This window comes from Panthera tigris, chromosome C2, assembly GCF_018350195.1.
Source record: "Panthera tigris isolate Pti1 chromosome C2, P.tigris_Pti1_mat1.1, whole genome shotgun sequence".
Taxonomy (NCBI): Eukaryota; Metazoa; Chordata; class Mammalia; order Carnivora; family Felidae; genus Panthera; species Panthera tigris.
The window spans coordinates 14,317,398-14,329,497 of record NC_056668.1 but is presented as its reverse complement, the minus strand read 5'-3'; the positions used below and the strand labels follow the sequence as shown (position 1 = coordinate 14,329,497).

The 12,100-nt window shown below is 37.9% G+C and overlaps 2 protein-coding genes across 2 annotated transcripts; one reads left to right on the top strand and one right to left on the bottom strand.

Moving 5' to 3' along the window:
- The first annotated feature begins 211 nt into the window (after positions 1 to 211).
- LOC122242021 (keratin-associated protein 20-2-like) lies at positions 212 to 358 on the top strand. Its single transcript, XM_042998966.1, has one exon. It carries the CDS (start codon positions 212 to 214, stop codon positions 356 to 358), a length of 147 nt encoding a protein of 48 aa, XP_042854900.1.
- Positions 359 to 6,885: 6,527 nt separating this feature from the next.
- LOC122241890 (keratin-associated protein 6-3-like) lies at positions 6,886 to 12,100 on the bottom strand. Its single transcript, XM_042998313.1, has 2 exons — positions 12,054 to 12,100; positions 6,886 to 7,428 (listed from the first exon to the last, which is right to left on the bottom strand). The coding sequence occupies exons 1-2, from the start codon at positions 12,098 to 12,100 to the stop codon at positions 7,164 to 7,166; spliced, it is 312 nt and encodes a 103-aa protein (XP_042854247.1). The 3' UTR covers positions 6,886 to 7,163.

Here is a 12,100-nt window from a genome sequence, read left to right as displayed (position 1 = left end):
CACATGACACTACAGCAATAGAGTCCCCAATATATTGGTTATAAGGAATTCTTCAGATTTTTTTTAATGTCATTTGTTTGGAAATGAGTCAATTCTGCCTGTGGTTTACCCACATACCATTCAGGTTGTATAAAAGGCCCTGTGCAGATTATGAAGTTCAAACTCGAGGAACTGATTCTGCTCCTCAACTGAACCCTCTGTTCCTGACACCATGTGCTATTACGGCAACTATTATGGCGGCCTGGGCTATGGCTATGGTGGCCTGGGTTGTGGCTACGGCTGTGGCTATGGTGGCTATGGTTATGCCTGCCACCGTCCATGCTGCTTTGGAAGATACTGGTGTTCTGGCTTCTATTGAAGTATTCTAGACTTCTGATACCTTGGATAGTTCTTGTTGTTATATAAGGGTTGATTATTATATTAGTGTTATTTTCTCTTCTAACACTAATATCTAAATCCTAGGCCACCTGTGATAAAAGAGTCACCAATCAATTCATTATCTAGACTGTCCAATGATTTTGTCGGAAAAAATATCCGTTCGTTTCTATACGTGTGCACAAATCCAATCTTAATATTTATTTGGGAAAATTCTGGTTTTATTTTTCATTAAATAAAAGCTCATTTGCAAGTATGCCATATATTTGTTTACATACATTTATTTATCTTCATCATTTCTGAGCGTAAGAATGTGTGCGCGCGCGTGCGTGTGTGTGTGTGTGTGTGTGTGTGTGGCTGTATAGCTGCTATTTTTCTACCAGCTAAAGTCTGCTCCAAAGACATGACTTCATTGGCACTTGAAAGGACAAAGACTTCATTCTGAGAACTGCAATGGCTTGCACTAGGAAGCCATCAGCATGAGTGAAATGATGAATGAGACACTGATGAAGCACCCTCAAGCATCATCTAGAGTTTATTCTTTACATCACTCAGGTGCAGGCGTATCTCATGTTATGTTCAAGTTTTTCTGTCACCACTCCTTAAAGACAATAGCCGGTCATGAATTCTGAAAAACAAAACACTATTAAAGAACAGCAAAAAGATTGGTCGGACCAGCCAAAGTCTCCTTTCAGCTCCAAACTGCTTTCTAAGCAGTAATCGACATTCATTGTCTCTGTTCTTTATTACCTATTCTCCATTGCCTTCAGAGTTTTCTGGCACCTCTGCTGGTCTTGGTAGCTAAAACTTTATCCTGAGAAGCCTGACCCCTCAGGTCTTGTGCCCGTGTACAGCAGTCCTTTGGGAATAGAAGCAACCCCAGTAGATCCTGTGAGTTTCTGCCATGGACATTCAAACTCCCACTATAGAGCAGAACTATATCTCTTCATAATAATCAACACTGTAATTAATTTCTCTGTCTACTGGTAGGTGGAGCCCATGATTACCAGGTAGGCAAAAACTCTATATTAATTCATTAACTAGTGGGTCCCAGGGAGTCATGGTGAAAGAGAGCAATTTTACCTAACAGGTGTTTTTTTCAGACCAATATATTCTAGATATCGGGGACAGGGTAGCATCGGTTAAAAATATATTTCTCCATTGTAAAGACAATACCAAATCTCACAAACTATAATCCTTAGCACATTCATTCGCAGCATTTTAAGAAGCCATTTCAGCGGGCTGATGTGGTATGTGCTAAGATGAATAGATCTCATAGCAATGGGTGTATTATTTCACTTTCTTCTCAGAGACTGTCTCAGTCCAAAGCAATGTTGTGCAGAATTCTGTGATGATAAATAAGCCACCACATGTCTCAGATACTGGTGATGATCATGTCACTGTGGGCAGCTGAGACAAACCCATACCCAGAATATCTATCATTCTTATTAAATAGCAACTTCCATCTATATGGAAGGCGCCTGATAAAATCAACTTGCCAGAAAGAGCTGGTTGGAATCCTCTAAGTATGGTACCACATTAAGGGCTCAGAAAAACCCTTTGATGCTTTCGGATTGGATATTCAATTCCAATATCAGCTAGATCAGCTTTGTAAAAGAAGAAATAGTTCTACCACTATGGCTATTCTATTCTTGGGCCCATTGCACATATGCTGTTATTACAGATGACAGAAGCTGTTAGACATTTCCTGGCTGAGTCACTGTCCACCTGATTGTTTCGTATGTTCTCTGTTGTGGATGCGCTATGGTGAAAACTGACATCAAGCTCAAATATCTACTTAATTCGTATCCACTCCAATATGTCCATCTGTACAATTCCTCCCCAGATCTCTTTGTTTAATCATACTCTTTCTGACCCCTGAACAACTAACCAAACTATTAATAACTGTCCAAATGTCCTTGTATGTTCTTACCTCAGACCACATCTCTCTCCACGTAAATTTCATGATTGGGTATCCTTCTAGAAAGCTCTGTCTCCTGGGAACATTTTCCCTGACTATTCTTTCTCAGAGCAATTCCGAATGCAACAGCAGTCCATTTTCAGGCTAATTCCAACGTATTGAGAAGACCCATCCATGAACCAGGCCTGAATGTATTCTCGCTCTGCCATTTAGTCATCTGAACACCCCCGTAGGGCTATAGCAGTGAACTGATAGAAAGACTTCAGTGCTACAGGTAGGCTTTAGGCCCCCTAAGTCTTTAGGCAGGGAACACGTGCAACTCATTCATGCCCTTTGCACCTGCTCTAACTGACTCTGAATCTATATTACCACTTAACATCAGACTCCTGCCGCTAAGTCTGCCAAAATTTATGACTTGGTGGGTCTGAGAGTACCCAGTCATGAAGGTCAGCACACATCGTCATTTGATGTTGCATAGTGACAGATGTTCAGTCTCTGCTTGGGTCCATTAGTATGCCAGGAGCTTCTTTTTGCGCTGTGAATATATTCTGCCACAATATGGCCTTGCTCCAGAAACCTAGCCATCTGTGCTACAACTCGCACATGGGGGTTTGCCAAAAACTGAATTTTGCAGGAAGAACAATAATGAATCAAGTGTGTATGTGATGGGTATCACTATTCCTACATCCTATAAGTCTTTAATGGTGGCAATAATCCCTGTCATTCTATGCTGTGATGGTTAATTTTATGTGTTAACTTGACTGGGCTAATGGATGCCCAGATAGTTGATACAACATTATTTCTAGATGTGTCTGTGAGGATGTTCCTAGATGAGATTAGCATTTGAGTTCATAAACTAAATAGGGAAGGTCAGTCACCCTCACCAAGGTGAGTGGGCATCATCCAATCTGCTGAGGGCATAAATAGAACAAAAAGGGAGAGAAAGGGTGAATTTGCTCTCTGCCTGACCCAGGATGCCCATCGTCTGCCTTCAGACATTGGTGCTTCTGGTTCTCAAGGCCTTTGGACTCACATTCCACTGGCTTTCCCAGTTCCCCAGCTTGTAGATAGCAAATTGTGAGACTTTTCAGCCTCCATAATTCTGTGAGACAATGCCTATCATAAATCCTCCTTTCTCTCTTTATATATATTTTTTCAGGGTCTTCCATTCGAACATTCCCACTATACTGGTGAGGGAACATAGCTTCTATGTATATCCATGCTATTTATGCCCACAAGACTGCCGAAATTACTGTGAAATGGGTTTACGGAACCATTAATCCCATGGTGAGACAGATTTGGATCAGAACTCTGACTGACATCTGGTCTTTGTGTGCCTCCAGCTTAATAGAGACAATTCTTGTATTTAGTGTCCCTATATAAACGTGAGCTCAGACCCTATGACAATAGCATTCTAAAAATTTAGATATTCTCTTTTCCTAGACTTCAGTTGCCCTGGTAAATTCCAAAGTTCCCTAAAAAAGAGATTGGATATCAGGGCATCTGGGGTGGCTCAGTCAGTTGAGTGTCCGACTTTGGCTCAGGTCATGATCTCACTGTTCGTGAGTTTGAGACCCATGTCGGGCTCTATGTTGACAGTTCAGAGCCTGGAGCCTGCTTCAGATTCTGTGTCTCCCTCTCTCTTTGCTCCTGCCCTGCCCTTCTCTCTCTCTCTCTCTCTCTCTCTCAAAAATAAATAAAAAACATTTTTAAAAAAGAGATATTGGATATATATCCATTGAGAAAGAAATTAGTTGGGGGATGCTTGGGTGGCTTAGTCGGTTAAATATCCAAGTCTTGATTTCAGTTCAAGTTGTGATCTCAGGGTGGTGAGAGTGAGCCCTGCATCAGGCTCCATGCTCAGTGTGGAGCCTGATTGAGGTTCTTTGCCTCTCACCCTCTGCCCCTCTCCCCTGCTCACATTCTCTCTCTTTCTCTCTCTCTCTCTTTCTCTCTCTCTCTCTCTTTTAAAAAAAAAGTTGCAAAAATCATAGAATCTATCTAAGGGCTTGGAATAAGCCCATCTATCAAAGTGCTATTGCAAAATAAGGGAGAACCCTTTAACATATTTTTTTAATTCTAAAATTCATAATGTTTAGGACACATGGCATAGATGATGCTGTTACAAGTATACAAGCAAACAGCAAAATATAAAGGGAAGAAACATATATTTGTCATGAAAAATGTACTAAATTTACTGGAGGTAGAAAATTCAACATAAGCTGAGATGGGGGGAAGGACTGAAAGACTCTCCTAAAATTTGGAGCAAAAGCAGAAAAAGACAACAATTGTGTCAAGTAGAGTAAGACATATACGTCAAAGATTCTAGATGACTAGCAAAGGAGACTTGGAATTTCATAACCAAAGTGGCAGGAAGAGAATAAAGGAGGAAGGAAGAATGTAATGGAAGACTTTTTAATGGGGAAGAAGCATTAGAAAACAAACTTGGTCATCACATTATACACTAATTTAATATTAGTTAATAATAAATGCTACTAGTAACTCAACTTATCTTTCTTTTGCATTTAGTGGGGGGAAAAAAAATCCTGGCAATTATGTAAGCAGGACAAACCAATAGAAATTTATATTCACACGCACAGAGAAAACAAACAAGTAGTTATAAAACATTCCTTTGCCACATTAAAACTGCCCGTGAGAAAGTGAGTTAACTCATTGCTCTTTTATTCAGCTGTAAAGCAGGGTAATTTTAACACATTGTAGAGTTGTTCTGGTGCTTCTGTGGGATGATATGCATAAAGGACTTGGCAAGTGATTGTCCTATGGTAAACAGCTAAAAAATGCTACATTATTATTATTATTTAGATTATAAATATATATTATAAATATAAATATATACAGAGCTTTGGCATATGAATTACAGAAGCAGCGCAGAATAAGCTTGACAGAAAATTACTCTTTTATATGCAAAGAATTCAGAAAATAAACCATGCATGAGATAGCAAAAAGTTACATTTACTAGATACTAACATTTCATAGCAATCTGAGAAGACTGGTTCTACCGTTATACCTCACATTTAGGTAAGAACACCAATTTCCAAGGGGTTCCATAATTTTTCAAATGTCATAAGACCTATGTTTTACATTTTAGGGTGGTAATTTAGGAAATATTTTGTGTATATCGTTGGATAGGGTAAACACAGCGTTGTTGGGGTGGAGGTTTGTCACTCTAGAGAAAGAGAGACACGGATAAGGAATAGGGTAATGTGTAAAAGATGCCTATATAATTCAGTTTCAATTAGAGATATTCATAATTTGAAGACTTTGAAGACACAAACCAACCAATATAAGCACAAAAATGGACGTTTCTTTGGGGATGATAATGGTAACATTTAACATCAGATTCAATATGTTAGAGCTACTAAGAATGTTAATTAATTCTAGGTGACATTAAAACATATGTTGGGCGGAGATCTTGGAAAATCATAACCAACAATCTTCGCTCGTGAGCTACATCAAAGGCATTGCTTGTCTCCAGCTGTTTTGACTTACCAAGCAAGTTAAAATAGTTGTAAAATCTACTATTTCTTTCGATGTGTAAGCATAGATTGGCTAATTTTTACTCAATACTAAACAAAAATTCTAAGCTTCAAGAATAAATAGGAAAGACAAGTCCTCACATAGGTATACTTTGGGGAAAATATGGTCTCTTTGGAGATTTGATATTTCCAGTTATCTTAATTCCTTCTTGCAAGGTCAATAATTTCAAAGTGTGAAGCTATCAACCTGTGAACTGGGGCATATCCATGACCTTAAACTAAGCACAACACTTAAACTCATTCATGTCCAAGATTTAGAAATCACATTTCAAGAAAAAATAATTGACAAGTTTACAGACATATGAGTCTCACACACACACACACACACACACACACACACACACACGTGGGAAAGGCAAATAACTACAGCTACAACTGTGAAACCACACAAATGATGGGAAAGAAACAACTCAGGATAAACAAGTACCCTGTTTTCATGGGGGATGCCATGAAACAGCTTTAAACATAAATACATAATGGGTTTTAGAAATGGCATAATCTTTTAAGAATTATTTTTTAAACCATAACAAGACTTGTTAGCTGGAAACAGGCTGGGGTGGATTTGAACCACTTTACTCTTGAGTGGAACAAGCATAAGAAACACTTGTTGCTTAAATATGCCCCAACCAAAGACTAGATATTGGAATCATGCATCAAAACTCATATCTTGTAAGGAATTTCACATAGATGAAAATTTTGATGTAAAAGTACATGGAATATATAGTACTGCTTAACTAAATTGGCAAATACTGTCTTGTTTATCTTAAAAATAGCCCAGCGTCACACATTATTACTGCTTAACCAGAGAAGAAAACTGACCATTACAAAGACTGTTACTTTCTTCGTATCACAAATCAAGGACTTGGTATGGCAACGGAATTAGAAATATAAAAAGAAAATATCCCCTAAAGAAGGCTATTGGTTCCTTTAATACAAATAATTTTTCACAAGCCAAAAAGATAACTATTAATATTAAATAAGAAAACCAGGATTGTTATGCCAAATTGAAGAAGTTTATTAGAGAAATGGAGAAAAATATTCAGTATGGAAATCAAAAGACAGGAACTATGACAGCCTCATCCGGGTGAAACACCACACAGGAGCTCAGAGGATAATTTTCACATTCTTCTACTTTTCACGGGTTATATTCAAGAAAGGAAGGACTTGTCGTTCAGACGTAGAGAGCACCAGAGTTCAACTCTTCAGAAAAGTGGTGTCTAAAACCTGTGATGTAGGATAATCAGCACCCAACAGTGTGAGGCTCAGAATTGGTGAATCCCACGTCCAGGCGTAGAGGGTGAGAGTCTCTGTTACCAGTAGCCACAGCCAGAGCCACAGCCATAGCAGGAGCCATAGCCACAGCCCAGGCCTCTGTAGCCACAGCCTCCATAGCCACAGCCTCTGTAGCCCCAGCCTTTGTAGCCAGAGCTTCCATAGCCGCAGCCTCCATAGCCGCAGCCTCCATAGCCACAGCCTCCATAGCCACAGCCTCCATAGCCACAGCCTCCATAGCCGCAGCCTCCATAAGAGTTTCCGTAGTAGCTTCCACACATGGTGTTGGCTGTTGAGGTTGTGCTTGGGTAGAGAAGGTGAGGAGAAGTGTCACTTCACTGTGAACATTTCTTCCTGCAGAGACCTTTTATATGCTCTCAATGTGGGTGTCGCCCACTACATGTGTCATGTCATTGGCTAATTTTATGACTAATTGGGTTAGTTTGTTGTTCTTCAAACATAAGATAAAGCTTCAGAGGTATTACGGTGATTTGCTTTGTCTGGACTTCATGTATCCAGTCTAGAACTTGAATGAGGGGAGGCACTCAGTCACATCTACACAGTCCTACCCCAAATTAGACCTTCACTTTAACCTCCTATAATCATCCTTTATTTCAAGAAAGAACACATTTGCTAAGGTCTTGGCCCCCAAATAATTATATTATTGTAAAACATTTCACAGAGAATAGCATTTCTTTTCATTCATGAGTTTCTCTTCTCTTTTGATCCAAATAATTAATTTCTTCAGGGATTTAGTGGCTTTTTCTATATTGAAAACATAATGCATCTTTCATGCTCATAATGTTGATAATAACTTAACTCATTAAAATTTCAAGGGAAACAGGTCTGAACAAAATATCTTCTACTTTTGCACTTATACCAATGAGTTTTATTCTCATTTATGTCCAACTTCTATTGAAGGACAAGACAATGCAAGTTATTCTGGCGGAATCCAATTTTTACATTTCTTTTTTTTTGTCCTAATTACATATGCTATCATTAGTTACTATTCTAAGTAACTGTCCAATAAGCTTAGCATCATGCATTTTTGTTAATAAATTTAGACAGAGAACTGTTTCTTTCTCAAAACAGTATGCTTTGTGACCCGACATGCTGAGCCCTCTTGTATAACCCTTGAATTATAACTATCTTCATTCAAATAGTGTGATAGCTCATCTTAAAGTGATGCCAAAGAAAAGTGGGGGGGAGTTTTATGTTAGAGTTAAAAAATGTACTGCTGTGTATTTGAGAAAAATGCATGTGGGAAGGCAGTATTATCTATCTAGTCACATTGATTTCTGATATTCGGTTATAGTTCTTAGGCAAAATACCATTTTATCTATTCTCTCAAGTAATGTTAGGCAGGGTTTGTAGAATGGAATTGGGGCTGCTTTATATCACCATGAAGATGGTTCAAGAAGTTAGACACCTTCTGCATTTTAATCAACTCTCTCTGGAGATCATCAGAATAACGACACAGAGTTTCCCAAATTATTCAATTTGTCTTACGTGGTAACTATTTCAAATGAGTCAAAAAAAAAAATAGCCTCTTAAACAAAAAGTTGTTTCATACTAATGATCACAGCAACACATTCATCACATTCAGTGATCATGTTTTTGAATGTACTTTCCAGGTGCATTTCTTGGTAGGTGCATTTTTTGTAAAGTGCCACATTATTGTGACAGTTTAGTCACTATCGGCTGGACCAACATATAGGTGTAGGACATCTTCACCACATGACATTCAAATTTCCCACGGAGTAAATAGCAATAAACTCAATTCTCAGAGTTCAGAGCCTTAGCAAACAATTAGTTTTTAAGAAAAAATAGTGGAAATAGCATGATTTTTATTGTTCTTCAAAGATACTTACGCTCTTAAAACATTGCCTAAATTTGGTAAACATGAATTGCATCAGTTAATTAAAAAAACTATAATTAAGGTTTTTGTATTTGATTTAAAAGGATATCGAATACATTGCATTCTGTGCAAATGATATCTGTAATAACATTTGCTATACATTTATCTCTCTAGAATTTACTTCCTAAAATTAATGTGGTTCTCCTGAAAAATTAAGTTATTCTCTCTGATAATAGCAATGAAAGCTTCGCACTTGCCTTTTTCTTTTTTTCTATCTTTTCTGGTGTGTTGTCCTAAATATACTCCATTCTCAATATATTCTATTATCATAAATTAGTACTCTTCCGAATAATCCCCATTTCTATATCCTGCCTCATAACAAAACTTCACAAGTGTATTTCCATGGCAGTGTTCTGAGAACCTTTATCGCTCTGGTCCTGTGTTTCGATATTTCATCTCCAATATGCTTCTGAGACTGCTCTTACTGAGGTCATCAAGACCGCAGTCCTGCCAAATCTAGAGGTCAAGTCTTTATTTTACTCAGCCTCTGAGCAGCGTTCAGATTCACCAACTTCTGTCTTCATTCCTGAAAGGCTCTCCAACCTTCACCTTCAGCCTACCAGGCACACTTGGTTTAATCCCAACCTCGGTAACTGCTTCTTCTAAGTGTCCTGTCTTTTTACGTCTCAGATTTTACCCTCAAATGTGAGAATGTCTTGCTAGGTATTTGCCCCACTTATGGTCTCTGGTCTCTACCCAAACTCTTGTTAGATGGATCACTTTGTATACATTCTCTTCTCCAATCCGTCTCTATTTATATTTCCAATCTCATTGCAGGTGTATTATATATAATATTTCATATACTTCTAATCTTAATATATAAATGTATATATCTTCATAGATTAATCATCATTAGAAATTTAACATGACAAAATTAAGTTGATGATTATTTATACTACCCAGACTTTTTCATTCTTTCCTTTTATGTCTCAAAGCATGCGTGGCACAGATCAGATCATGGCCCTCCTTGATAATCCTTCAGTGTCTACTACCCACATTAGGATGGCTTGAGTACCTACCAGGCATGCAGTTAAATTTGAATTTCAATATTTATTTGCTACACCTAGCAACCCCGAAGCTTAGCAAATACAGCCGACATGACCCTGCATCTCAGAGCCTTGACTACATCTATGAGCTCATATGATTCCTCTCCATTATAATATATAGATCACAGTGGTTTCTCGGCTCTTCAAATGGCCCTAGCTTGTTTCTACCTTAAAGTCTCTGCCTTTGATCTCTTGAAGTAACATCGAGAATGGCTTATCTTTCTCTTCTTCTTTCAGTGAAGCTTTCCATGACCAGTCAGTCTGAAGTAATCCTTCACCAATAACTCTTGAAGTTTTCTTTAGCTCATCTTGATTTATTATTTACAGAGACTCATCACTATCAGAAGTTATCTCATTCACTCCCTTAATCTTTGTCCGTCTTGAATTTTCTGCCCCTACTTAGTCTAGAACATAAGTTCTGCAACAATAGCATCCTTGTCTGTCCTGTTCATTGCCCCATCCCAGTGCTCATAATAGTGTCTAGTATATAGTTCGTTCTTAATAAAATTTGACAAGTGAATTAGTAAAAGGCCAAGTCAATAAAATGAAAGATTATTTTTACTTTTCTTTTTAACTTCATATTTTGGAATAACTTTAGACCTATAGAAAGTTGCCAAAATAATACAGAAAACTCTTATATGCCCAACACTCAATGCTCTATAATGTTAACATCTTTCATAACCATGGTATATTTATCAAACCAAAGAAATTAACTTTGAACAATACTTTAAACTGTAGATTTTACGGGTGCCTGTGTTAAGCATCTGATTTCAGCTCAGGTCATGATCTCACGGTTCATGGGTTGAACCCCTGTGTCGGGCTCTGTGCTGACAGCTCAGGGCCTGGGACCTGCTTCAGATTCTGTGTCTCCCTCTCTCTCTGCCCCTCCCCTGCTCATTCTCTGCCTCTCTCTGTCTCTCAAAAATAAAGAAACGTTAAAAAAATTAAAAATAAAATAAAATAAACTATAGATTTTGTTTCACCATTTTTTTCCATTAGTGTCCTTTTTATGTTTCAGAATCCAATTCACACTGCATTTAGTTGCAGGATCTTTTTAGTCTCTTCCAATTAGTGACAGTTCTCTGTCTTTCCTTGGCCTTCCTGGCCTTGACAGCTTGAAAGATCTGGGTGTTTTGTAGAAGAGTTTCCAATTTGGATTTGTCCGAATTTTTATCATACCTAGATTGAGGGTATACATTTTGAGCAAGGAAACTAGAAGAGATGTGTCTTTTCGGGGCAACATACCCAACAGTGCATGACATCAATAAACCACTTGAGAGTTTCTGGCATCCTTTAAAACTCAAATTTCTAATAAAATAAGTCCCTTCTTTTCTATATATTTAGGGGTAATTGGGTCAAACTTCAAGGTCACTGTCTGGTTTGGGGTCATGTATAAAATTATAGATTACGTGTACATGTGAAGTAAAAACCAAAGCTAATAATATTACTCCCCCCAAAAAAGATAAAACACTTAGTCATCCAATGTTTACAATGTTTACAATCCTGGCACTATGTCTCCTCTCCCACAATTTTTCCATCTTTCTCTCCCCCTTTGAAACTACCCTTTTGTTCCCAAGACAGAAAATATTCAGGTGTAAGGAGAATATTATTAAATAAAACTAGGGTTTTACACAGGTAGAATCTGCATAGGTTATATGATGGCATGGTAGCAATAACATAGTCTAAATTTGGAATCTGGAATAAACAAGTCACCAAAGTAGAAGAATCTCTCATCAAAGGCACATGATTTCATTATAGGCATCCTGACACACAGTAAAGTTGTCTTAAATATATTGGTCACGAGAAATTCTTGAGATGGTTTTAATACCAACTAGTTTGAAACATGAATCCAACAGTGCCTGTGGTTTGCCCCACATACCACTCAGTTTGTTTGTAAGGTTCTGGGTATATTATAAACTTAAAGCTCTAGAAACTGACTCTGTTCTTCTGAGCCTTCTTCTCACACATGAGCTTCTACAGCAACTACTATGATGGCCTGAGCTATGGCCAT

What these genes read in the sequence shown, in the direction of transcription:
- LOC122242021 (XM_042998966.1), top strand. Translation starts at nt 212, where the DNA reads ATGTGCTATTACGGCAACTATTATGGCGGCCTGGGCTATGGCTATGGT.
- LOC122241890 (XM_042998313.1), bottom strand. Translation starts at nt 12,100, where the DNA reads ATGGCCATAGCTCAGGCCATCATAGTAGTTGCTGTAGAAGCTCATGT. An exon ending in GTTGCTGTAGAAGCTCATGT is followed by an intron (nt 7,429 to 12,053) that starts GTGAGAAGAAGG and finishes TCTCTACCCAAG; the next exon opens with CACAACCTCAACAGCCAACA.